The 24,203-nt window shown below is 48.8% G+C and overlaps 7 protein-coding genes across 7 annotated transcripts; 3 read left to right on the forward strand and 4 right to left on the reverse strand.

The window, feature by feature from the left end:
* Positions 1-17: 17 nt before the first annotated feature.
* FVEG_08023 (hypothetical protein) lies at positions 18-4,507 on the reverse strand. The gene is made up of 2 exons (XM_018896790.1): positions 448-4,507; positions 18-388 (listed from the first exon to the last, which is right to left on the reverse strand). Exons 1-2 carry the CDS (start codon positions 4,244-4,246, stop codon positions 138-140), a joined length of 4,050 nt encoding a protein of 1,349 aa, XP_018754316.1. The 5' UTR covers positions 4,247-4,507; the 3' UTR covers positions 18-137.
* A 205-nt stretch (positions 4,508-4,712) lies between these two features.
* FVEG_08024 (hypothetical protein) lies at positions 4,713-7,792 on the reverse strand. The gene is made up of 3 exons (XM_018896791.1): positions 7,235-7,792; positions 6,421-6,930; positions 4,713-6,369 (listed from the first exon to the last, which is right to left on the reverse strand). Exons 1-3 carry the CDS (start codon positions 7,466-7,468, stop codon positions 5,455-5,457), a joined length of 1,659 nt encoding a protein of 552 aa, XP_018754317.1. The 5' UTR covers positions 7,469-7,792; the 3' UTR covers positions 4,713-5,454.
* Positions 7,793-8,398: 606 nt separating this feature from the next.
* Positions 8,399-11,005, forward strand: FVEG_08025 (hypothetical protein). Its single transcript, XM_018896792.1, has 4 exons — positions 8,399-8,726; positions 8,777-8,910; positions 8,960-9,944; positions 10,000-11,005. The coding sequence occupies exons 1-4, from the start codon at positions 8,585-8,587 to the stop codon at positions 10,755-10,757; spliced, it is 2,019 nt and encodes a 672-aa protein (XP_018754318.1). The 5' UTR covers positions 8,399-8,584; the 3' UTR covers positions 10,758-11,005.
* Positions 10,814-14,958, reverse strand: FVEG_08026 (cohesin complex subunit SA-1/2). The gene is made up of 3 exons (XM_018896793.1): positions 14,358-14,958; positions 14,096-14,304; positions 10,814-14,038 (listed from the first exon to the last, which is right to left on the reverse strand). Exons 1-3 carry the CDS (start codon positions 14,824-14,826, stop codon positions 11,189-11,191), a joined length of 3,528 nt encoding a protein of 1,175 aa, XP_018754319.1. The 5' UTR covers positions 14,827-14,958; the 3' UTR covers positions 10,814-11,188.
* Positions 14,959-15,348: 390 nt separating this feature from the next.
* FVEG_08027 (urease accessory protein) lies at positions 15,349-17,392 on the forward strand. Its single transcript, XM_018896794.1, has one exon. It carries the CDS (start codon positions 15,512-15,514, stop codon positions 16,499-16,501), a length of 990 nt encoding a protein of 329 aa, XP_018754320.1. The 5' UTR covers positions 15,349-15,511; the 3' UTR covers positions 16,502-17,392.
* A 616-nt stretch (positions 17,393-18,008) lies between these two features.
* On the forward strand, positions 18,009-20,051 carry FVEG_08028 (hypothetical protein). Its single transcript, XM_018896795.1, has 2 exons — positions 18,009-18,516; positions 18,572-20,051. Exons 1-2 carry the CDS (start codon positions 18,093-18,095, stop codon positions 19,783-19,785), a joined length of 1,638 nt encoding a protein of 545 aa, XP_018754321.1. The 5' UTR covers positions 18,009-18,092; the 3' UTR covers positions 19,786-20,051.
* Positions 19,985-23,334, reverse strand: FVEG_08029 (hypothetical protein). The gene is made up of 7 exons (XM_018896796.1): positions 22,734-23,334; positions 21,704-22,684; positions 21,549-21,656; positions 21,194-21,490; positions 21,048-21,136; positions 20,930-20,997; positions 19,985-20,881 (listed from the first exon to the last, which is right to left on the reverse strand). The coding sequence occupies exons 2-7, from the start codon at positions 21,872-21,874 to the stop codon at positions 20,376-20,378; spliced, it is 1,239 nt and encodes a 412-aa protein (XP_018754322.1). The 5' UTR covers positions 21,875-22,684; positions 22,734-23,334; the 3' UTR covers positions 19,985-20,375.
* Between the last annotated feature and the right edge of the window lie 869 nt (positions 23,335-24,203).

The following is a 24,203-nucleotide window of genomic DNA, read 5'->3' on the forward strand; positions in this document are numbered from 1 at the left end:
AGAGGACATCAAAATTTAGCACTTGATTGTAAATAACTAGGTATTCAGGTTTCTAACTATTGAGGTCATGCTCGAGATCTTCATATTCAAATCTAATGTATCTCTATCTGCATTTATAATGACCTTAGACTTTTTACTCAAGCATCCATACCATCGAGTTCAATCATCTTCCTAACCAACATGATGACCTCGTCGTCCTTAACATTCATCTCTGGGCTCTCAACCTTCTTTGCGATCAACTCATCAACCATTCCTCTAAGTCTAGCTAGTAAAACACCTATACGCGCCCATCCTCGAAGTCTGAGCCAGCCGTCAACAAGTAGACCTCGACCAAGAGTGTCGAGTTCGATAGGTCCCGAGAATAGGAGGAGTGTGTATGCATTGAAGGCTGTTAGATATGTTAGCGAAACCGAACAAGACTCGCAACATGAGAGGGGATATACGTACGTGTCAGGTCCCGAATGAAGATCTTGCTGGTTGAGATCAGACTGAAATAAGCCATATACGCAGCATTCCCCGAGAAACCCTGGCTTCCGAACAACGTACTGCTGGGGTGAACAAACACGCGTCCGTTTTCTTGGTTAAAGTACTTGATCGACCTGGCCTCGGGGTCTAACTCCACGGCACCAGACATTGAACTTGCAAACTTCTTGTCGGGGTACTGAATGCGAGCGATCTGCGGTGTGAAAGCCGCAGCAACCAGCGCTCTCAGGAGCTGGGATCCATCAGAGCTAGCCCCGTGTGCATGAACCTCGATTGTCGCTTCTGAGGGTGCCACGATACCAATCTCTCCCAGGGCTGTATAGTACTGTGCCCGAGTATTGGAGATGTCTGACAAGGTCTGGAAATTGAGAAAGTTCTCTTCACACCAAGATCGTATTTGACGATGGGGTATGTGGTCCTGCATCATGAGATCCCACTCCTGGAAGGCCTGAAGATCAGTCAAGAGATCCCCATCACCTCTGTAGAAGTTCATACGAGCGTCCTTCGCTTCGTCTCTCTTCTCTTGTGGAGAAACAAAGGGACTTCTTGTGCTCAGAATCGCTGCAATGGTTACGCAATCATCTAGGCAACCAAAGATGGCACCAAACACCATCAGCTTGCCGCACCGAAGGTCAGCCGGGAGCATGGCAAGCTGCTGACCCATGGCTGTAAGCTCGTCGCCATCGAGTGCTCCCATGCGTCGCAGGAGCTTCATAGCTCCATCAATAGCAGTCGCGTCAGGAGGTGTTGGAGACCTGCCTAAGAACCCGGCAACATCCTTCATTCCCATAGCACGAACTGAGAGACACAGTTGTTCCAGTGGAACACGGCGAATCTCTGGTTCAGGTCGTTCGGGCATTTGCTGTTCGAGATTTTGCGTAAAGAGTTTGTAGCATCTGCCCTCTTGTACTCGGCCAGCTCGACCACGTCGTTGCTTACAAGCGGCGCGTGATGCCCACGTTTCCTCGAGCTTGCGCATGTTGTTTTGCACATCGAAGCTGGTCTCCTTGACCTTTCCGCTGTCAATTACCACAACAATGTCGTCTATTGTGATGGAAGTCTCTGCGACATTAGTTGCGACCACGACCTTTCGCTTTCCTGGAGGAGCACCAGAGAACACTCTTTTCTGCTCGCGTGTCTCAAGCGAAGCATGAAGGGGCAAAACATGAAGAGAATTAATAGCTTTCAGTGCGCGACAAGCTTGGTTGATCTCACCAACTCCAGGGAGGAAAATCAGAATGCCACCAGGTTTCTTTTCGTAGGATAGCTCGAAATCAACGGCCTTGACCGTCTCAACCAGCAGGTTGTAATTTATGCGATGACCCAATTTTTGGATGACTTTGCCCAGAGCCTCTCCGCTGATGAACTCTGTATCAGAGCTTTCGACTCCGTATGCTGTCATACGGATCACATCGTCCAGATAGTACTCGTCTACAGGGAATGTTCGGCCTGCAATTTCGACTGTGCCCACGCTGAGTCCCTCTGAGGCAAAATAATTCTTAAAAGTTGCGGCATCAAGTGTTGCGGACATCAGAACCAGCTTAAGCATATCCTTCTTGGCCTTCATGACATCGCGGATAAGGTTGAGTAGGAAGTCAGTATCGAGACTGCGCTCGTGTACTTCATCGATCACAACGTGACTGACATCCGCCAAAGACGCCACGACATCTTCTACTCGGCCCCCTGAGGTTTGTAATCGCCTGAGTAAAACACCCGTCGTCACAAATGTTATCCTTGTATCTTTCGATCTCCGGGATTCACCTCGAATAGCATATCCTACCTCTTCGCCCACACGTGTACATCTTTCTTCTGCTACACGATCGGCGAGGCCAAGAGCTGAGATTCGTCGCGGCTGGGTGACAATCATGTTTGCACAACCACCAAGACCTTGGGCATACAGATCATCCAGGATAAATTGCATAGACTGTGTTGATTTACCCGATCCTGTTTCTCCGCTGATGATAGAGACATGGTTGCTTCTGACGGTCCCGATTATGGCTTCTCGCATCTGCCAGGCAGGGAGACCCTGACGCTTGGATACCATGTTCTTCAAAGATGATGACTCTTGTCGTTGAAGCCATTGCTCCCGGCTTTTCTCATCCTTGACCCATTTGATCATTTTTGGGGCGCGTGGACTTCGCTTGGTTTGTGCGATAGCCGCCACAGGTTTGTACTCGGCTGCGGCTGAGGAGACGGCCGAAATATCCACCAGCTTTCCAGGCTCCTCAATGATGCCGTTGATGTTCTGCTGGACCCAGTCCATTGCCAGGTAGATCTTCATTGGCTCATCACGCAAAGACTCATCGATATACTCGAGCGCTTTTCGAATGATGCTAAGCTTGATATAAGAAGGAATGTTGGCCACGATCGACAGAATCAGGTTGGCAGGATAGGTAGCTGGACGTCGAACCTGAAAAGAGGCATCGACGGTCTGTTGCCCATTTTTGACAGAATCGAGCTTGATGCGAATGACGTTATCGCCTTCACGTTCGAAACCCTCCCCATATATTGCGTCAAGACTCCCAACTTCTTCTTCCCACTGTTCCTCTGGTGAGCCCAAATCCAAGAAGTCAGCATCGGCGGAATCCTGAGATTCTCGGGGGAAGAGCAGATTTTGTAAAGCCTCTGCGGCTTTGTCCTCATCAACCCCTTGCTCATCCAGCACCCTTGTGGCCAGCTCAAGTGAGTAACCTGCTTGAGCTAGTCGTTTGATGATGCCCTCTCTTCTCAGATTCGTAGCTCCGACCGACACTCCAGCCGCATAGCTCTCTGGCAAGGCCCAACGAGGAAGATCATCCTCAGGGACGTGAATGAGAAGCCACTCGAGCGTCTCTTCTCGATCTTTGCAATATTCGACTGCCTCTTCAACATGGCTTTTACGAAAGCTGAGCTTGCTGAGTTCAGAAACAATAGCGTCTTTTTGAGGTTTTGACATCTGGACACCATTTGGATTCCACTTGACGCCGCTTCGCAGCAACGTCTCTAACTGTGCTCTTGTCTTCTTCCCCATCTCAACCTTGGGCGCAGTACTCCACCCCTTCATGATGTTGGATGACCGACTGTCTCCTTTACCGGCATTACTCATAAGAACCAGCCCAGAAGCACCAGGCATGGCAGCGGCCTTAGCCTTGACGGCCTCAATTTCTTTCCTCTTCTTTTCTGCGGCAGCCTTTGCCTCTTGACGCTCTTGAAGTGCTTTAAACGGGTCCGGTTCATACATCCAGGCCTTGCCTTCTTTCACGTCTTGGGTCTTCAGGGCCTGGAAGTCTTTCCATAATGACTTGTGCTCTGGTGGGAGAACCGTGTGCTTATTCTGCATGCTACACACTCTGAAGAGGGCATATGTTGCTGCGGCATGCTTGGCTTCTATTGCCGTAGGACGCATAATCAGATGCTTATGAGTTGCGGGGATTCTGAAGGGTTCTAGTTTGGTGATCTGCTGGGTTTTAGGATCCTTGGCGCTCATAGTAACCCATACAGAGAAACCATCGGGGGTCTTCTTGGTATCATAATCGGGCCTTTCCCATTTCTGTTTCTGACAGTACTCGCTAAGCAGGTTTACTGGTAGCTTCCCTGTCCATGAAGAGCCGCCAATGAGTTGCTTGACCGTAGGCTTTGGGGGGCCTGAAGGAGCTGCTTCAGGAGTAGACGTGCCACCTTTTTGGCCCTTTTTACCTTTTCCTTGGTCCTTAGGCGGCGCAGACGGCATGGGATCAAAAAGGTCTATACCGCCGCTGGACTTTCCTTTGCCCTTTTTGACCATCTTGAAAGGATGTGGTTTGTTGGTCGTGTTGTTGTAGAATTGATATGGGAAGTGCTGGGTTGGTGATCGACTACTTAGTGGAGCTCACTCGATACACAGTAATAATTGTCAGCAGCGGGATGTTCTCTCGATGATTTTGAGAAGGCGAGGTGATCAAGATGGCTTGAAATATACTGCCAGGCGTCAGTACTCATATCTCATCACAGCTACCCTCTCTTCTTTTGAAACTGTTCGTAAGAGCTGCAACATCGAAAGAAAGAGATTGGTAGTAGCATGGCCTGTAAAAGCGCCTGGGGACAAGATATATATCTTGATTCACACTGTAAGTCATGTGCAATAGTGCTAGTAAATTACAGTACGTGTTCTGTTATGTGTCCGGCCCTCGTGGCCCCGCTATTTACGCTCAAACCCTCTCAAGGGAAGACTCTGGTTATACCTAATGTATAACTACCTAATAGGAAGCTTAACGAAAAATACTTGGAGTATATTCAGACCCGAATAGTTTCTCTTCTCTTCTCGTTCAAGTGCGAGTAAATAAGTCGTCTTCATTCGACACCAATTTACAGTCAGAAAATCATTACGTGTCATGCCTGGTATTCATGAATGAGGGGCAAACACCCATCGCATTCTTTTCGATTAACTACGGTCTCTGGCTACCACTGAACCAGACTCACCACCACTTGGCAGCGAATTTCGTAATTTTGAGCTTCATCGTCTCAGAAGTCCTGGTGCACTAGCATAGGCCTCTCCAAGGCATCCGTCCTCGATTGACGCTGCCTCTCACCTCACCTCAGCGGTCGTCCTGCGCAAGTCCCATGTGCATAAACACCAACCATCATGATGTCTTCAGCGTATACACGTAAACTCGCCGGCGTCTGTAGAATCTTCTCATGAGTATTCATGACCGAGAAGCCAAACGCCACCGCCGACTCCGCTCTCGTCTTACTTCATCACTCTCAGGCTGGAGCTTTCAAGCTACCATAGGGCCTGTAATCTGAGGGGTGAGATTTCCCCTCGTATAAACCTTCCAGATACATTAAAAAGACGCGGTATGGGGTGTGATATCATGGGGATGGGGGAAAACGACAGTCACATAAAACTGTTCTGGGGGAAGGGGTGTCGTGATGGTGCTATGTTTTTGGGGGGGTTAGGATTGCTCCACATTCTGGATTTCCTATCGAAATTCTCAATCCGATCCAGCGAGCCTTTTACATGTCCATGGCGTCGCTACCCTTGGCAAAGTCGAAACCGCCTGAAGGAGCAGCACCATTGGTACCAAAGCCGAATGTGCCGTTGGGGCCAGCAGGTTGTTGGGCCATACCCTCGTCCGCGTTCTCCTCATCATCCGAGAAGTACTTCTCGATGATGTTGTAGGCCTTCATGTAAATCTCCTCGTTGGCATTGTTCTGGCAGTCGTGGATCTTCTCCATGCCTCCACACTCCTCAATGAACAGAGCATACCGGTTGATGGAGTCGCCAGACTCACCAGCGGCCTGCTTGTCAAGGTCGCCGATCTTGAGGATGTTCTCAAGGCCGTCCAGGGCAACCTGGATGATCTTGTTGTCGGGGCAGCCAAGTAAATCGCACAGGGGCTTGATGCACCCCTGAGAAACCAGATAGCGGATTTGCTCCGGCTTCTGCAGACCACCGGAGGTGGCGTTGCTAATAGCCCAGCAAGCCTCCTTGCGGGTTTTGAGGTCTCCGTTCTGCAGAAGGTGGATCAGAGGAGGAACAATGTTGGCATCAATGACGGCCTGGATCTGTGAAGAGTTGCCGGCAGTGATGTTGGAAATTGTCCAGCAAGCCTCCTTTCGGATGCCATCCTTGGTAGAGCTCAGAAGAGACAGGAGGCAGGGCAGGGCGCCGCAGTTGATAATAACCTGTGTTTGAACGTCGTCGCCGGTAACGATGTTGCCAACGGAGCGCAGGGCGGGAGTCTGGACGGACGTAGAAGCGTGCATGAGAAGCTCAACCAGTCGGCGAGGAATGCCAGCCTCAATAACGGCCTGAATCTTGTCGTTAGATCCATCGGAAAGGTAAGAGATGGCCCAGCAGGCATCGATGAGGACCTCGTCATCAAGGGAGTAGACGAGCTTGGACAAGACAGGAAGAGCGGGGGCAATCTGGTGATAAGTTAATTCGCGTTCGTCTTCTTTTTTCAAATGAGAACTTACGGTAGTCCAGTCAGGCTGGGGGGTCTTGCCACGGCAGAAGTTGCTAAGTGTCCAGGTAGCATTGCGGAGCATGCTAAGCTTACGGCTATCGCCGAGAAGGTTAAGGAGAGGCTTAAGAGCACCACAGCTTAGGACATAGTCACGGCAGTGAGGGCTATCACCAGCGATGTTGCCGAGGGCCCAGACGGCCTGTTCCCTAACATCGGGTTCGGGGCTGGCAAGAAGCTCGACGAAAATCGGGACAGCGCCAGCCTCAATGACAACCTGTGTCTGAGTGGCGGAGCCGGATGCAATATTGGTCAGAGCCCAGGCAGCCTCGAACTGGACCAGGGTGTGAGGGGATCGCAAGAACTCGACAAAACGACTAACGACGCCGGTCTTGATGACCTCCTCGATCGGGGGGTTGCGCTCCTTAGAAAGAAGCTTTCGGAACTTGGTTGTGGCCTGAATCTGCGAATCGATTTGGTCCGAGAAGACACCCTGCACCATCTGAGGAAGGTCCTCATTCAACTAGAGGCAGGGGTTAGCAAATGCTTACAGGATATGTTCAGCCAGGGCCGTGCTATTCGCAGCGATGCATGGCAGCAACAAGACGGAAGGGTAGACGTGAACATAGCCGCACCCGTGGCCTGCCTTTGCTCAAACCCGCCAGAACCAGGATGTGGGGTTATTTGAAGTGTATATTTTCCCCCACATCAGAGGCAGACGGGAGGGACGGGGCGAAGCGAAAGCGACAAGAAATTTTGCCCAAGCAGCAGACGAAGCCAGCACTTTGAAAAACAACCTAAGGGTCAAGGAATAGAAAGGCACATACCTGGGACTCGGTAGGAGCGGACTCATCATCGCTATCAGGGGCGGCACCGAGAGAAGCACCAGGGCGGTTCTCACCGGTACCAATACCTCGACGCTTGGCCAAGTTCTCCTCACGCTTGGCCTTTCGAATCTCGACTTGCTGCTCCTCGCGACGACGACGGAGCTCCTCAGGCTTGAAAGTATTCTTAGCCTTGAACTGAGTTCGGCGATGCTCGGGAATGTATCGCTCAGCCATGATGACTGCGATTGTTTTGGTACGAGGGGGCGTTGGTAGGTGAACAGTAGCAAATTGATGTGCGGGGTGAAAGATGCACAAAGGGTTCGCAGAGAAGAAGATGGAAAGAGCTCAGCGTCTAGGGAGAGAAGACTTGCTCTGCAGCGTAGAGTAAAGAATCCAGTGAGGAAAAGAGGATGAGGGGAGGGGGGAAGGAGAAAGTTTTGTTGTTGATGTTGATGGAGAAGAGAAGTCTTGGGTCTGGCTGGGTCTGGGTCGGCCGGGGACTAGGAGGGCATCGAAATGATTGACCCAGGCAGTGGGCGAGTCTTTCTCTGGGCTTTGGGCCACTGATTGCCTGCTAAACCTAAAGAGAAACCGCTTCCACCGTAGGGGCCCCAGTCGAGTGATTTCAGCCTCAGGCAGAAACCACTCCGCCCGCAGGTTGTTAGTCCAGCACCGTGCAATTAAATCAACTTCAGCTCTGCAGAACCTAGACATGAAAAGAGGGCTACTCTGTGAATGATGTGGGTAATGTTAATCTAAAGAGAACAGGTCATTGTTTTTATCCACTAGGACACCAGGTAATGTAAACAAAGTGACTACCAGCGAACGAATATTTCACGACAGTCCCTCCGTCATGGCTTGATACCTGAAACTCAATAGACCAAACCTCTGTGACCTGACTCGTCTCGCCTCCCTTTTGAATTTCGAATCGAGGCACATATAGAGAAATCTACAGTTAAAATTGCATGGTGTGTCCGTAGCGTCTAGCTCTCTGTTCACAAATATCCCACTAGGTCATCACTGTGCCATTAACGTACTGTATAAATGGATCTTGGAAGTCGGATCAAATCACATGCATCGTCACGTGCTGTCGCGACCTACTGATGGAGGGGTAAGCTCCCTGACGCGTCAAGGCCCAAGATGCTGTATCAATCGCGTCGTACAGGCCCATTCATTATCCATACCTTACCTTGGTACTTTAGCTGACGATGCATTGAGCATCCATATACTGCCGCCAACGCCAACGCGATCGCGAAGAATCGTTTACTTATCGAAATATCGCCTACTGCCAGTCAATGACAATCTATTCGTGCTGTTTAGGCCTTCATTCGTTGCTTCACAGCAGACACAATGCCTCCCCAATCTTCAGCAACACTTCCAGGATATGTCGCCATCCGTGATATCCTGGATGGAAAAATTGCAATCGGGAGTTTTGTCAATGTTTACGGCCTTATTTCTGGTTTTCGTGACGCTATGAAAACAAAAGGCGCAGGTGAGGATCTCTCCATTCCTACAGTAAATTATGTTATCCAACGCATCTAGACTACAAATGTCAGGTTCGGCTCTTCGACTCATCTGTAGATGATGATGGCTGGATTGCCTTCAACATCTTTCGTCCGAAAGAAGAACTGCCGAATCCCGGCTGTGGTGATGTAATGCTAATCCGTCAAGCAAAAGTGAGCTACCTCAAACATTCAGAAATGCTTGTATTAACAGTCACAAAAGGTTCAATCATATGCGTCTAGTAGCCTATCTCTTTTGAGTACTTCTAACACGAAGATCTCTCAATATAAAGCCTCCAAAATTCCGAGAAGCCCTAGCGAAGCTTCATGCGCTCTTTGTCCACCAAGTGGCCCCAAAGATACACCGCCAGGAAATAAGGAGAATGCTTTCGTGTCTGCAGTATATCACAGCATTGACAAGAGTCGGTTACCTAATGAAGAAATGTTTGAGACCATGGTTGTTGCATCACGGAACGTCAAAGACAAGTTCAAATTACTTCAAGATGTCCAAGAGGGATGCTTCTGTGACATCGTCGCACAGGTCGTTCGGCCACCCCACGATGGTGGGGACAAGATGACTTTATGGGTTTCCGATTACACAGAGAACCCATTTTTTCATAACTTTTCTATCGGCTTCGACGAATCCTCTATCGGTCGAGATGGTGATCCATTCGGCTATACCGACAAGTACACTGTGGCTGCTAACCCATCGGGCTGGCCGGGTCCTTTTGGAAAGAGATGCATCCAGATCACATGCTGGGAACCCCATGTAACTGCACTCCGTGACAGAGATATGGGAACTCTCCCATGGGTTTTGATCAAAAATTTGCAAATCAAATTAGGCCACAGTGGTGCCAACCTGGAGGGATTCTTGAGAGAAGACCGTGATCCGCATGGACCAAAAATTGGTATTCGTATGGTAAACTCGAATCCCGATTCAGAGAATTTTGACCTACGTGCAAAGGAGGCCTTGCAGAGGAAAAGACAATACGAGCGCTTAAAAAAAGGGCAGGCCAGAGAAATCAAGGAAGCTTTGAGGGTCGGACAAAAGCGCAAGCATGGCGTAGAGTCGAAAATCGAACAAAAAAAAGGCAACGCTAAATCGAGGCGCAATGAAAAACGATCGAAAACCAAAAACAATAAACAAGGTGAGGCCAGAGAGCCTACAGAACAGGATGTAGTCCCTTCCGTGGACCTAAATACTCGAGGTAAATTTGACTGAGCTCACAAGAATCCTCAATCCAGCAGCTGACGATCGTTTAGTGAAATGCGAAAATGAAGACAAGCCGGCTAGTTCGATTGACGAAATCACAAAAGTTGTCCAGCATGAAACTACTATTGATGATATTATTATAAAACTTCCTCTACCCTTTGTGAACTTGAACTACAGAGCAAACGTTCGAGTTGTCGACTTTTCACCAGCAAACCTGGCAGATTTCGCCTATCCGAAGAAGGAATCGGAGTATGAAGACCTTTCCGATGACGGTGAAGAGTCGCTGTCCAACAGCGAAACTGAAGATGAAGACGAACAGCCAATCCAGAGAACGCTAGACGATTTCACCAAAGCGCGAAATTGGGAGTGGCGTTTCTTTTTGGAGCTCGAGGACGCTGTAGTCGCTGAGAAACATAAGAAGCAAAGACTTTGGGTGGCAGTCGACAACCAATCTGCTCAATTACTTACTGGGCTCGATGCGTGTAACCTGAGACGAGATAAGCAGGTGCTGCTAAACCTCCGCGACAAGATGTTTACGCTCTGGGGAAATCTGGAGGAGAAAAAGGCTGCTGCTCAGGAAGCGGCAAGGAAGGGAAACCCTCCAGCTGATAGCGACGATGAGGATCAACAGCAGCCCGAGCCAAAGAACTCGGGCAAAACGCAACTCACAAACCGGGCGTTTCCATGCTGCATAAAGCAATATGGTATCAAAGTTGCCGAGCCAGAACCGTCACAGGCCAACGCTGGGGATGGCAAACGCTGGCGGAGAATGTTCCAACTCTTTGGCGCCAGGATTGTTGGAGAATAGTTTGTAAGAGACAGTTAAGTTTGGTTGTGGTATTTAAGACGAGCTCAGTGACAATGGTTCGTGTTTATCAGGCGTATGGGGAGGGAAAAGTCATGTTCAGGTCCTGATCTTACAGTGTTCGCTGGCAAGTTTTTCCAAATAGGAGTTAAAAGCGATTAGACCGAGGCGAAGTTGTTCTGGTTTTGCAATGACTATAGATGTTTTGTACACGCAGTCTTTTGACGCCCTAAATTCAAGTCCTCTGCCGCATACCCAGACTCCAGCATGTAAGTCCAAACTGGCAAGAGGCTACATACAGAAACCAGAAAAAGCAAAGGAACCATCCGAAACTATACCGCCTTATTCACAAAATGGAAAGAAACCGCACATCATTTCTGCCGAAAGTCGCAATAGCTATGTGTCCACCATGTGAGAGGTCAAACTCGTTGTGTCTAATCCCCTATAACATCATCGTCTGATTCGTGAGCTGGTCGTTCCGCTTCTTCATCTTCATTTTCGTCATCGTCTTCGATTGGATCATCCTCAAGAAGACCCTTTGCGCGGAGATCTTCTCTGGAGCCCTCCTCTGGTGGCGGCGTGTCATCAAAGATGTCATCCTCGTCATCCTCTCCAATTATAACGGCTTCGCTAAGCTGGGCCTTTTGAGGTTTGGTGCTTGTTGAAGCCTGTGAATGGGCGGCCTTTTTTCTTGTCCGCTCGGCCAACTTCTCTTCGTCAAGGTAGGTAACGACTTCTTTGAAATTGTTGCCAAGTTTGTTTTGGTTGCGAAGAAGACGCCGCCTTAGCTTGCCTGCGTGTGAGCCCTTATGATCCACCAGGCGAGCAGTAATCACAAGGACGTATTTTGCGGTGAGTTCGCACAAAGCTTTTTCGGCCTTGAGTTCGGCAGTGAAACGCTCTTCCTCGGAAAGACCCTCATCCTCATCCTCGTCCTCTTCGTCTTCATCATCAGCCATAGGATCTTCGTCTTCAGCTGGCTCATTTAGGGTTTTGTCCTTCTTTATCTTCTTGGCATACTGTTTTTCGGTGCCGTCAAAGATAGCAATCAACTCAGGAATGAGGCCGGATTCGATATCTTGAATCAATGTCTTGTATTTCTCGCCGTTCGAGGGTTGTGACTCAGAACTGGACGAAGGCCGGAGTTGATCAACAGTTGGGCGAAGGGTGGCGAAGGTAAGGTGAAGGTCACACAGGCTGCCAGTAGCGAATAATCTCAGTTGGTCAATGGCAGCGCGTGATGACAGGGTTTCAATAAGATGCCGGCGGAAAGTTTGGCGAAGTGCCGATAGTCGATCAAGCTCACCATCTGCGATACTGCCAGTCGTGGACAGGAGTTTGGAATAAGCTAACGTCTTCCACATAAAGTAGAATTGGCAGGTCTTGATCGCAAATGAGACCACCTCATCCTCGAGATCGTCAATGTCTTGGTCGTCGAGAGGCTCATACTTGCCGCGATGGACAATATTGGCTAGTATTTGAATGGGAGGGTTTGTTGTTGATTCGGATGAGTCTTCGTCAGCCTCTAGGACATCGATACAGTCTGCAATGCTTGCCAGCTTGCTGATTTTGAGAAGAACTGTTGACAATTCCCTGAGAGGTGCCTCGCCTAGATTACCTCGCGATGAGAGCTCATAGGTTTTGTCAAAGTTGTGTAGAGAAGTGATGGCAGTTTCCCACAAGTATGATAGCTTATTGTCTGCGATTTCCTCCAACTCTCCATACTGTCGCGAATGCAATAACGCCGCAGTTGCTTCTGACAAAACTCTCTTATCATCGTGTCGGTTAAACTGTGTGACGATTTCGTCGAGCAGCTTTTCGTATCTGTTTGTGTTTTGACGTAGTGGCTTGAAAAGCTCAAGATCGAGAAAATGCGCCAGGCGAAGAACAATCGCGGCTGTGTCTGGCTCTGCTCCAAACTTGCTTAGAAGAGGGGGGATTACAATGACCAGCTCGGCTGCTGTATCTTCAGGGCTTATTCGTACATCCTCGGCTTCTTTGCCTGTCTGTGGCTTCTTTCTTGATCTGTCGTGTTCAGGCGCATGTGTCAGGCTGGATTTTACTGCTGAGCTCAACACATCCAGGAGGATCGATTCTTCCTCGGTAGTAGGTGCGACAGCCTTCTTGAACGCAATATCTGGATTGCTTCCCTTGGATCGCGATTTTGAACTGGTTGTGTGATCAAAGAGCAAATATCCTGCCAAGAGTGTCCACTGCTTAATCGCATTGACCTTCTCGAATAGAACTTGGGCTGCCAGCGAGATCCTGGTCTCTGGAACAGCAGACTCCAAAAGATCAACCGCAACATCCAATCCCAATATCTGACCACTTTGGTGCTCCTCCTCGATCTGATTGTCATAGATAGCAAGGGTTTCAGCAAGGCACTTTAGGTCAATCCATTCCAAACGGGGGGCGTCAACAGAGGCTTTCTTCCCCCGGGGTATGTCCTCTGTAGCTTCAGAATCACGCAGTTCTTTGGTCTTTTCACTGATAGCATCTCTAGTGCATGCGACGAAGAACCCAACAACCGCCTTTCGAATTCTGAGTTCATTGTCAAATATGAGCTTCCCAATGGCGTCTACCTCTTCGCCTTCTAAGAGATCTTGGTCGCGGAGGACGTCAATAACGCCAATTGCTGCGACGCGAACAGCGACATCGGAATCTTTGCAAGCCATTTCAACCAATCGCGGGCGAAATCTATCAATAAAGTGGCCCAGCTGCCCGGCGTCTCTTCGAAAGACTTTGGTAAGCTGCTTCAAGACCTCGAGACGAGTGGGTGCATTGGTATCTGACAGCATCCAGCCAAGATACCGGAGGTAGCCCGGCTCAAGGAAGATGACAGGCAGGGAAATGATCCAGTTCCCGAGTGCTTCCACACACTCAGTTCGAATCTTGGGGTCGACATCTCGGTAACGATGCACAAAAACAGTGTCGAAAAAAGACTGGATGGCATCCGCGCAAGCTTTGCGGTCTTTGTTGGTCTGTTCCTTGTCACGCTTTTCAGTGCTCTTCTTGAGTCTGTAGTCCAGATCGTTAGCGACAGTGACCAGCGCACTCTGGACTGCCAAAGATATAGTAGTTGCGGTATGGCGGAAGGGTCGTAGTGATGATGAGGACATGCTAGCAAGCCATGTATGCAGGTTGTCAAGAAATGTTTCGTCCCTGTACATAAGACGACATTGGTGCATATCAACAATGAGACATTCGAAGAAGGAGATGAGCACGTCTCGGAAGGATCGTGAATGTTTGGTTCTGGAGATGAGAGGATAGTCGGTAATTTGTTGCTGTAATAATGTCAGCAAAATCTGCATGGCAGGAGGCACGATTGAGAGTTGCAATACCTCTTGGTAAATGCTCTGAAGATCTGCCAGTCGTCCTGCAACGTTGTCTAAGTCTAAAACGTCGTCTTCTGTGATGAGCTGATCACAGCCAGCGCATTGAAGGATGCAGTTCACCAGGTCAGCAGTGGCTGCGACTGCGTTTATCTTATAACTAGCCAGCCATTCTTCTGCCACCGATTTGCTAGAATCACCCGATCCGAATAGATGGGCTTCGTAGTGTCAGCATGTAGGAAAGCGCGCAGGAAGAGAAAAGTTGGCCTACAGTAGAGCCCATGCCCTTTCACAGCAGCGTCTTCAATACGAACACTCTTCTTAGGTCTGCTCGGGAGACTTTTGGCTGCGTGGGTCACTCGCGCAGGCCGCAAAGGCTTGGAACCATTGATCTTGGGCTTTTTGGCTGAAGGCTTCTTTGCGCGACTTGTTTGCGACGACTTCTTTCGAGAGCGCGGTGCAAAATGGTCTTCATCGCTGTCATTGTCGGGCTCGTTGCTCATCTCCTCATCTGAATCGGGGGCTTCATTTTCTGCATCTTCCTCTTCGTCCTCTTCTTCGTCATCCTGATCGTCTCGCTTGCGCTTTGGATTTGTCGATTGAGTTGTAGTATCAGGAGTAAATTTGGTGGGTGCCCTCACGACGCGTCCCGATCGGCGACGCGTTGTCGCATCAGGATCCGGAGACGGGCTCGCGTTATTGTCCATAGTGTCTCTTGGGGGTGGGCGTGATATCGGCATTTGAAAGATCAATGTCTGGTGGTTAAACCCTCGGTGCGAGGGTGACAATGGTTTTAGCCACTTGGCGCGTCGAATGTCGCGTGAAATAAGTAGGTACCTAGAGTGCAAATGGGGATGGAGATGGGGATGACGGCGGCGCAAGCTGTTCTGGAAAGTGGGTGGGTGGTGCCAGTTTTCTTTCCCACGGGTGAACATCGGAGAAGTAGGTAGCTAAGGTACCTGACCTGAGAGAGTCGTTACAGCTTTACGATCAGCTTATGCCTCTAACATCCGTCTAGCTTGGATGGGATACGTGTAGATGTTTCCATAGCTACATGATATCACAATAGAATTGTGCTTTTCACAAATGCCAATTAGCCCAATTTCATGTACTGTCTTTAGTGCTTCACTCTCTGCCTCTCACAAGCCACGGTCAAGTTTGATTGATGTACGGTATAACTAACCCCACGATCCCAGCTGGTGTGGGGCCACAGCCACTGTGTCGACCAACGATCTCTTATCTCTTATCTAATAGTCGAGAACCTTTGGCTCGTGCCTCAGTTTCAACCAGCGTAAGGTATTTATTTGTTAGTCAAGGTGCGTCAAGATGGAGACGCAGTCTATCGTTACTATTGCCTGTGCCCAATCAAACTTTCGCTGATTCTTGGACTTCTACCTTTCACTATCGTCGCAACATGGTTCCAAAATGGACTCGCCTTTTCCTCCCTCATCCTCTTCTCCTGGCGATGGCCACATCGTTGTTGGCCTGCTCCCTGCCGGCGAGAGCGGTCTTGAGACCATGACTTATCAGTATCCTTTGAAATTAATATCCCCGGCTCCTTCGCCTAACCAGCCAAGCACTCTCGTTTTCCTGTTATCTTATGGAGGAGGGCTTGTTGCTGGAGACGGTGTCAATCTGACAATACACGTCAAGCCGCAGGCGAAGCTCAGCATCGCTACCCAAGGTCACACAAAGATCTTCAAATCGCCTACAGCTGATGTCATCACAACTCAAAACTTGGACGTTACCATAGACGATGGTGCTTCCATGTGTCTCCTTCCGGATCCTGTCCAGCCGTTTGAGGATAGTGTATACGCCCAGAAGCAGATATTCAAGCTCAGAAGCCAAGCGTCGCTCTGTCTCTTGGATTGGGTCACCCAAGGGCGTGTGGCTCGTGGGGAGAACTGGAGCTTCAGGAAATGGACTGGGCGGAACGAGATATGGCTACAAGATCCTCAAACAACTCCGACTGATAGACTCTTGGTACGAGACTCACTCATCCTATCGAGAGATGCGAGTAAGTCCGTGGGTCGCACACTACCAGAAATGATGCAGCATATGGCAATATCAGGAACTCTTATATTGCGCGGGTCCAAGACCAAATCGTTGGGGGAGTTCTTTCAGAATGAGTTTGCTGCACTTCCTCGCATTGGAGCCCGGGACTTCCGCTCTCCAGAAGCGATGGCGCGAAGCATCAAAGATGTTTGTGACTTTGAGCGTTGGCGACTACAGAGACTCAAAGAGGAGAAAGAAGGTGGTGTCCTCTGGTCTGCGGCCAATGTTCGAGGATGCGTGGTTATCAAGTTTGGGGCAAAAACAGTTGAAGCCGGAAGAGAATGGATTGGATCAATGATTATTCAAGAAGGGAGCATTGCTTCTGAATTCGGTGATAAAGCACTGATGTGTCTTCGATGATACCAAGCTTTGGCTGCCATCACATGAGAATAGGACGTGTTTTTTCTGGCACTTTTGAGATGTATGCCGATTGGATATGCACAATCAATCAGCGACACCATGTTTCCCGATTTAGAAGGCTCGTCGGTACATTCTTGTCTAATTGTTCTCGATGCGGGAGCAGTGCGGCTGGTGTATAATTGTATTTTTTATTCTGAGATCGCCTTGGTTTACCAAAGCTTGAGCACCGCTTGAACAGCAATCCATTGTCTCCAGCCAATACGAAGAGACCGCGGCTGGTGGGATCTCAGATCAAGCTTGCGCAAATCACTGAGCAAGCAAATATTTATCTTACGCCAGCTTTGTATATCATACACCATTTCCTGCATCACCGCCCATAACACTATGGAATCCCTGCTCCTCGGCACCGACTAACCGAAAGGCATCACCATTTACATTAAGATGAGGCAGCCTTTTCATTCCATTCAGCTCATTGAATTATCTATCTTTCTACTAATAAACACGCCTATCACACTGTCTATCAATCATTCGTCGGCCAATACCATTTTTATGAAGGAACCCAAACTCAAAATGAGAGGAAAATTCAACGCTAGCTTAGATACATCATCGGTTGGTTGCATATTACCATGGATACTGCATGGTCCCTGAGAAAGAGCTTTATATGATGACTGACCACAGAAGAACTCGTTTGAGGTATACGGGATAAATAGTAGTCATGGCCCTGACCGTACCGCCCATTAGACGCTGGCCAATAGGATCTCGACAGGATTTCCATATTGGGAAACGACATGTTAACGGATAAAGGATTCGAGATTGACTTGGACTAGAGATCCTGAACCAGGATAGTTAAGCATAAGCTTAGGAATATTTAATTATAGTTCAGGGTGAGATCATTACAATCTCTGCTAAAGATAGACTAGCATTTGCTTTGTACTTTAAGAAAGTATAAAGGAAAATGAATAGTTACTGCAAAACTAGCAAAAAGATGTAGCAGTAAAGCACTGTGTTACCTGGTTTTCTCTTATAAAATAGACATGAGGTTAAGCTGGGATCTCTTGCTTTCTAAAAAATTGACGGGAGTAATATGTTTTACTTATATAAATGGAAAACTCAAAGCTTGGAGCAAGACAGTACGTTACTTGAATCAAGGCATTGTTAGTAACTGTTCTCTACACCAACCATTTTGCCTGTCTATAGAATACCTACCTATATCTGGTGGGGAACACTTTTGCTTAATTAAACCATGAACAAGTAGTTTCCTCTATTTTAATTAATATTCGAGGTAGCCTTGATAAACTGACTACATCCTTACCCAGTCTACCAGTGTATTCAACCTTGGAACAGTTAGGTAAGTAGGCGGTGAGTACGAGCAGTCCCACAAATGGCAGAATTCCATCGTCCCCCACCATTCCGGACCCCACTATTGAACTTTCGCATTGCGACTCAGGCTAAATTTTTGAAAGCTTCATCTGCAACTACAGCCTTCGATACCGACAATTACTACTCGCGGCCTACATCGACTCTCGGCCTGTAAACAATAACGGCCTGTAAACAATAACGGCCTGTAAACAATAACCATTCAACAATTAACATGAACCGTGGTAGGGCAGCGGCCCGGGGCAGTCGGAGAGGTGCGGCCGCGGCAAGTTCACGGGCAGCCGGTGAAAACAACGCCACCACTTCTACTCCAGACGTTACAGATACTCCAGGCAGTGCCACTCCAGTACCTCAGAGTATAGCGATCACATCAACCCGCGGAGGGACTACCACTCGGGCGACAAGAGCCCCTGCAGCTGGTCGCTTCCGACCCAAGAACATTCGCCGAGATGAAGCAGAACGAGACAGTCTTGCCCGACAGGAGGAGCAGAAAGCCAGCGAGAGAGCAGCAGATGAGCGCAAAGCGAGAGGGCGCTCACGTTTCAGGAGTAAAAGGAGCCGTGGTGATGCCATGGGTAGAGGCGGTTTTGGTCGAGTCATCTCGGGAGCCAGTGGTCCATTTTCCTCTGGTGCAGCAGGTAAGGCTTACCTCCGAGAAACCATGACTCAATTTCAGCTGCCTAACTCTTGCAGGTTCCGGTGGGCGTGGAAGCGGTGGTTGGTTCGGCGGTGGAGGAGGAGGTGGTGGTGGTTTTGGGGGAGGTGGTGGAAGAGGATTCAAGTCGGATTCAAAACCTGGCTTTGCTCAGGCATCACGATCTCGCGAGGCCCGAATCAACGCGGATAAACTCCATGTTCATACTCCCGAAGAGGATCTTGATAGCGAAGACGAGGCCATGATTGAGGCACTCAATTCCCGCGCCGTTAGCGTACTTCCTATGGGTATATACCGACGAGAGCATAAGGATGAGGGCGTCATAGTGGCCACCACAGCAGAATTAGAAGCTGCGGAAAATGCTCAAGCTATTCCCTCCACCCCTTTAAAGGAAGAGGAGAGCCTTTGGGTGGATGGCGACGCAGACGAGCCTCTTTTAATGGACGAGAACGCAGAGGATGGTGGCATTTGGGAGAATGATTCGAAAACACCAGTCATTAAAAAGGAGCCCGGACTCGACGACTCCATGGATTTGGATATCGAGACAAAGGCCGATGCAGGAGACAAAGACAAGCAGCCTTCCGAAACACCAGCGCCACAGACCAAGAAGCCAAAGCAAGACCCAGAAGAAGCCATGATCCAGACAGATCTGGAGATTCTCGCCCACGAATTGGGTGCTGTCGAAATCTCCGAGGGCGAAGAGGGCAAAACAGAAGGCCCTAGCAACAAGGATGGTCGCATGTACTTATTCCAGTTCCCTCCTGTCTTGCCCCCTCTGAAGCCAATTACCCGACCCAGCTCCATTAACAAAGTCAAGCCTGAGCCTGGTCAGGGCGAAGATAATGTTTTGGAATCAACACCAGCCGCCGCTGACACAGAGCCGGTGGATCTCATTAACGACAAGAACATTGCAGGAACTAATGTACCAGGCTTTGAAGACCTCGAGCGGAAGGCTGGTTTCATGTCCAGCCTGCTATCAACAGGCGGTATGGTAGGCCAGCTAAAAGTACGCAAGTCAGGTCGTGTAGAACTGGATTGGGGCGGCAGCACTATGGAATTGAACCCTGCCACAGGGATGAATTTCTTAACAACGGCCGTCATCATTGAAGAGAATGACGAGAAACCTCGTCCGGGGGTCATTGGTGGAGAGAGTATCGGAATGGGCAAGATTATGGGTCGGTTTGTCCTTGCGCCAAAGTGGGATGATGAAGAGGATTGGGAGGTCTCATCCGAGGACCTAAGGATTGAATAAGGACTATCCCACGGTCATGTGCCGCATTAACACTGAAGACATGTCACAGATACACTTGAAGGCAATGACCTAGCAAGAGTCGCTCAGTGAAGAATAAACAAAGATACCCGAACTACACCATCAACATCAAGCCTTTCTAATTATAGAGTGTACCATGCCTATCACCTATGCGACGTCTGTTGGGCGTTCTCAAGCATGTGGACCATTAGTATCAATATTGATGATAAAGGGGTCAAGAAAGTTGAAGAAAGTGTTGCAAAACTGCTTGATTATCATAAAGACATTAGAGTCTAACCAAACATGTGAACCTTATTCAATGTGCCATCTATCAGGCCTCTGCTGACGCATAGCCTTTTACTAAAAATCTATTGCCTCTCCTTTCAAAGGCCAAACCCATTGTGGCAAACCTACTAATTTTGCTTCCTGTATGTTCCAGCCCAACCCTAATCCTGACGCCTATTGCTCCCTTTCCCGAATGAGTACAAGGACAAAAAGTCCCCTGTAAGATGTCGTTGTTGCGACAGAAAAAGAAAGGAATAGCCAAATATCGGGCGCTTTCATCTCCGTTGGGTATCGTATCATAATTCCATTCATCTGCCTCTGCCCCTCATATCATCGCGTTCGAGTTCTTGGCTGTATGCCTCGAGGTCGTGGATTTGGTCGAAAGAGCTAGAAGCAGAGCGATCATTTCGACTTTGCCAGGACGACGGGGGCGAGCTATTGCCTTGTATCACCAGGATCTCGCTTTTAACGATGCTCGCTTGACCAGGCGAGATAGGGCCGTCGCCCGCGTGCCGTGGAGGGAGGATTTCGATATCGTTTAAGTGTGATGGGGACGTCATGTTGTTTTGTGACACCATGTTGGTCAGTGAGACATCTTCAGGGCCAAAGCCTGGCATAATCAAGATTGCGGCTTTGGAACGGTTTGCGTTTGATCTCACAGCAGCAGAGTGGCCTGTGCCATAAGTGTTTTCGGTCGATTCGAAGCCTCTGATCCTCATAGCACGAAGAAGTGGTCGGATGGTAGCTAGGCTTGATGCAACAATAGCGACACCTGGTTCTATCAGTGTCCAAACCATGGCATCGGTTCCAGCAACTTGAAGAGGTCAGTCAGGAGAAGACTAAAGATTCGGGAACTACTCACATAGAATGTCTTCCGTATCAGTAAGATCCGCAAGGAATCGTAGGCGTACAAGGGTCGCGACACTGGCACTTGGTGGTATGTTAGGCGAGGTTCTGAACAACGAGGAGAGCCAACTCACAATATGCCTAGCCCCAAAATTGCAATAACAGTTGTCTTTGCTTGTTTGGTCATCTTGACCGACCACAGCATTGGGATTGGGAGAAGGGCCTATCGAGCATTCAGTATTGTGCAGCAGCTTAGCAGATGAGACAGAGTTTCACTTACGTAGAGCCAGTCAGAAACGACTGTCATGACACTTATGGCATAGGCCGCTGAGACGATCTGGTCTGCACTTACGCAAGTACCGTCTTTTATTCTGAAGTCCCACTGCATTTCGACTGGTTTGCACTGGAATAGGTTCCAGAAAAAGAGAACTATACTCCAGATGCTGATAATAGCTAAACTGATCCGGATAATCCAGATGTAGACCTTCTTGACACATAAACGGAGCAAGAAGACGCCAATGCTGAGTTTTATGAACATCATGTCCAAAATATAGGTCGCTGTTGCCAAAGCCTGCCACTGTAAAGGAGTAAATAATTGACCCAGAATGGGTGTCGGAGGAGAAGATGATGCCTACCATAAGGGCTTGAACTTTGGCCTCGTCGTCTTTTATGGCGTCATTGTGCTTTCCAATTCCCTGCTGGACACCTTCAAGGATGAATGCACATGATATCGTGAAGATGATCTAAGTCTTGGTGAGAGTTGTCCTATGTAATGTAACGAGGAATTTACCTGAGCAACGAGCATAAGCCAGTCATCGAGCTGCAAACTTTTTATCAAGACAGCCCTTGTATATGTGCGCAGCCCGACAGAGAACCAGCTTAATGTCAAGAGAGTGATCGCTGTTGCGACCAAAGCAGACCCATTCTCTTCATGAAGGTCAATATCTTTATTAGTGGCCATGGCGCTGCAGCGTCACGAACAACTTTTCGAGCTCGAGCATGGCCCAGTCCTCAAAGGTCGCGGGAGGGTCGAAAGAAAAGGCTCAAAGAATGAAATAATTCACAAAACAGAATTAATGAGAGGAACGCAAGGGGGGGCTCACTGTGAGATATATCTCACAGCTGCGAGTGAATCACACACGCTAGGATTGCACCAACCAACCCGGCGGATCTGATCAAATGCAGGGCAAGGGTCTCCAACTCATCGCCGGTGATGGGGGGGTGTCAAATGGAAGTTGATGCGTGTTGAGCATGGGTGTGATACGCCGGATGCAAGGTACCAGACCTGCCATTGACCGAGAAGAGAGAGAGGGTGTGAAAGTGATGTCTTCAAGCACCCTTGCCTCTTACCGTCTTGGAGACCATTTTGAGGCATGTTTCTAGCCGAATTCTTCAAGCCACTAGCAGACTAGCTAGCGGGAGGCGATGTTGCATCCGCGAGTCCATGGAAATTCTGCAATGGGCCATGAAGGGGGAACGGTGCATCTGTCAAAGTCCTGTTTGGTCCAGCCTAATTGCAGGCAGGGCTGGTGAGGCGACTAGGTTGTTTGTTGAGGCGATGGCGTCAATCCGCACATGACAAGCAGCAACATCATATTGAGCAAGTTTGTACTGGATGACACAGTCAAGCTTCGCATACCAAGAAGCAAACCTTGGGTCACCAAGACGGTATGTAGCGCAGATGTTGGAGATGGTTAGGTTTGGGATGAAAAGAGGCGTATTGTTTGAACCAAGTACTGTACCCTATTTAGCGTGCCGAAGCCAGCGGCAACTATCTTTTCTTAGTTGAACGCCAAACATCGGGGGTTGGGAATACTTACAGTTAGGACTTAATAGAGTTTTTCGTAACTTGACCAAATAAAACGCACATCATGAACGATCCCAAGCAAGGAGGTGGACAGAGACATGCCAGCATGCGCAACCATACGACAAGCAAATAGCTCAGGTTGTGGAGTCTCAAGTCTCCCTGTTAGCCAATTTAGTTGAGGCTCCGAGGCTTAACTTTGATCAAAGATAGTGAGAATAGAAAGATCTTCGGTCTTCTCCACGATAAAAGTCGGTCGCTAGACTCTCCCAAGATGCTCTCCCGATAGTGCGAACCCGAAGATATGGTAGGACATTCTGATGATCCGCACTTCAGTGCGGAACTACGGTTTCGGTTCAGCCATCGTTTCAGTATCAGCTCGCAGGAAAGTCTAGACTAGGTCTAAATCCCTGTCAAAACATGACATTTGGGGCAACCAAGGACTGCACCCTTGTCTGCAAAGAATCGGTCATCACAACTCGCAGTAAGCCACCTATGAGGCCTGGCACTGAAGAACGGCGTCTCTTCTTAATTTCCTCTGGGCTGAGTCCGCTCATAGATGCATTATTAGTCTCTTTTGAGTTGGACTTTTGAGATGACTGTCGGGAAGTGGGGGGACGTTGTAGCACAGGGGGTCTGGCGATCATTGGTCCACCTCGCTTCCAATATGCCTATCAGCTGAAGCCTGTGAGTCCCTTGTCGATACGTAACTGCGTAGCGTGAAGTTCATGAATATCAGATCAATAGGCGATACGCGAAGGCTAGCATAATGGGAGTGAAACAGTGGTGATTCGAGAGCAATTTGCTGGGTGCGTCAATGTATATCTGTCCGTGATCCATCTCACAGGCACAGGATGGCCAGTTTCCCGAACCAGACACGTGCAGCCCCTGTAGTGCGAACCCATGCATCTTCAGTCTTGACGGGATTTTGGTGTGACCATGTCAGAGCCTGTCGGTCATCAGCTTCGCTAGCGGTTTATCTCCCGATGATTCCGATTTGTGTGTGATCCTGGCATGGTAGCTTATTGCGCCTATTCGTCTAACCATTTAGGCCTGTAATGTAGGGACAGAAGATTTATAGATTAAAGTAGAAGATAGAGTCAGGGCAGTACATACCTACCTTGGGCAGTAAAAGTTTACTGATGGGAGGACGGTAAGATGGTTACATCGGAAGGCGTTCATCCGTGGTTCCGTGTTGCCATGGATGTCTCTTCAAAACGTGCTTCTTCCCGCCCCGTTCCGCAAAAAGCAATGCACATGCCAACAGCAATTGCTAAATTGGAGGAATACCTAGGTACTCACAACATGCTGTGTAAGGTGACCTGAGAGCTCCTTCTGTTTTCGTAAATGTCCTAGTATTACCCCTATTAAGGTATGATAGGTATCCTGAATTAGCAGCCTTTGCTCTTCACTATTGAAATTTAGTTCGCACTCATATTCCAGATTCTATCTACCAAGTCCCTTTTTCGGATCGTGCCAGAAAGTG

This window comes from Fusarium verticillioides, chromosome 3 (genome assembly GCF_000149555.1).
Source record: "Fusarium verticillioides 7600 chromosome 3, whole genome shotgun sequence".
NCBI classification, from domain to species: Eukaryota; Fungi; Ascomycota; class Sordariomycetes; order Hypocreales; family Nectriaceae; genus Fusarium; species Fusarium verticillioides.

What these genes read in the sequence shown, in the direction of transcription:
- FVEG_08023 (XM_018896790.1), bottom strand. Translation starts at nt 4,246, where the DNA reads ATGGTCAAAAAGGGCAAAGGAAAGTCCAGCGGCGGTATAGACCTTTTT. An exon ending in CTTCATTCGGGACCTGACAC is followed by an intron (nt 389 to 447) that starts GTACGTATATCC and finishes CATATCTAACAG; the next exon opens with CCTTCAATGCATACACACTC.
- FVEG_08024 (XM_018896791.1), bottom strand. Translation starts at nt 7,468, where the DNA reads ATGGCTGAGCGATACATTCCCGAGCATCGCCGAACTCAGTTCAAGGCT. An exon ending in CCGCTCCTACCGAGTCCCAG is followed by an intron (nt 6,931 to 7,234) that starts GTATGTGCCTTT and finishes CCCTGCCTCTAG; the next exon opens with TTGAATGAGGACCTTCCTCA. An exon ending in CCCAGCCTGACTGGACTACC is followed by an intron (nt 6,370 to 6,420) that starts GTAAGTTCTCAT and finishes ACTTATCACCAG; the next exon opens with ATTGCCCCCGCTCTTCCTGT.
- FVEG_08025 (XM_018896792.1), top strand. Translation starts at nt 8,585, where the DNA reads ATGCCTCCCCAATCTTCAGCAACACTTCCAGGATATGTCGCCATCCGT. An exon ending in TATGAAAACAAAAGGCGCAG is followed by an intron (nt 8,727 to 8,776) that starts GTGAGGATCTCT and finishes CAACGCATCTAG; the next exon opens with ACTACAAATGTCAGGTTCGG. An exon ending in TGCTAATCCGTCAAGCAAAA is followed by an intron (nt 8,911 to 8,959) that starts GTGAGCTACCTC and finishes CAGTCACAAAAG; the next exon opens with GTTCAATCATATGCGTCTAG.
- FVEG_08026 (XM_018896793.1), bottom strand. Translation starts at nt 14,826, where the DNA reads ATGCCGATATCACGCCCACCCCCAAGAGACACTATGGACAATAACGCG. An exon ending in GAAAGGGCATGGGCTCTACT is followed by an intron (nt 14,305 to 14,357) that starts GTAGGCCAACTT and finishes GACACTACGAAG; the next exon opens with CCCATCTATTCGGATCGGGT. An exon ending in TTCAGAGCATTTACCAAGAG is followed by an intron (nt 14,039 to 14,095) that starts GTATTGCAACTC and finishes ACATTATTACAG; the next exon opens with CAACAAATTACCGACTATCC.
- FVEG_08027 (XM_018896794.1), top strand. Translation starts at nt 15,512, where the DNA reads ATGGACTCGCCTTTTCCTCCCTCATCCTCTTCTCCTGGCGATGGCCAC.
- FVEG_08028 (XM_018896795.1), top strand. Translation starts at nt 18,093, where the DNA reads ATGAACCGTGGTAGGGCAGCGGCCCGGGGCAGTCGGAGAGGTGCGGCC. An exon ending in ATTTTCCTCTGGTGCAGCAG is followed by an intron (nt 18,517 to 18,571) that starts GTAAGGCTTACC and finishes TAACTCTTGCAG; the next exon opens with GTTCCGGTGGGCGTGGAAGC.
- FVEG_08029 (XM_018896796.1), bottom strand. Translation starts at nt 21,874, where the DNA reads ATGGCCACTAATAAAGATATTGACCTTCATGAAGAGAATGGGTCTGCT. An exon ending in GGCTTATGCTCGTTGCTCAG is followed by an intron (nt 21,657 to 21,703) that starts GTAAATTCCTCG and finishes ACCAAGACTTAG; the next exon opens with ATCATCTTCACGATATCATG. An exon ending in TCGTTTCTGACTGGCTCTAC is followed by an intron (nt 21,137 to 21,193) that starts GTAAGTGAAACT and finishes AATGCTCGATAG; the next exon opens with GCCCTTCTCCCAATCCCAAT.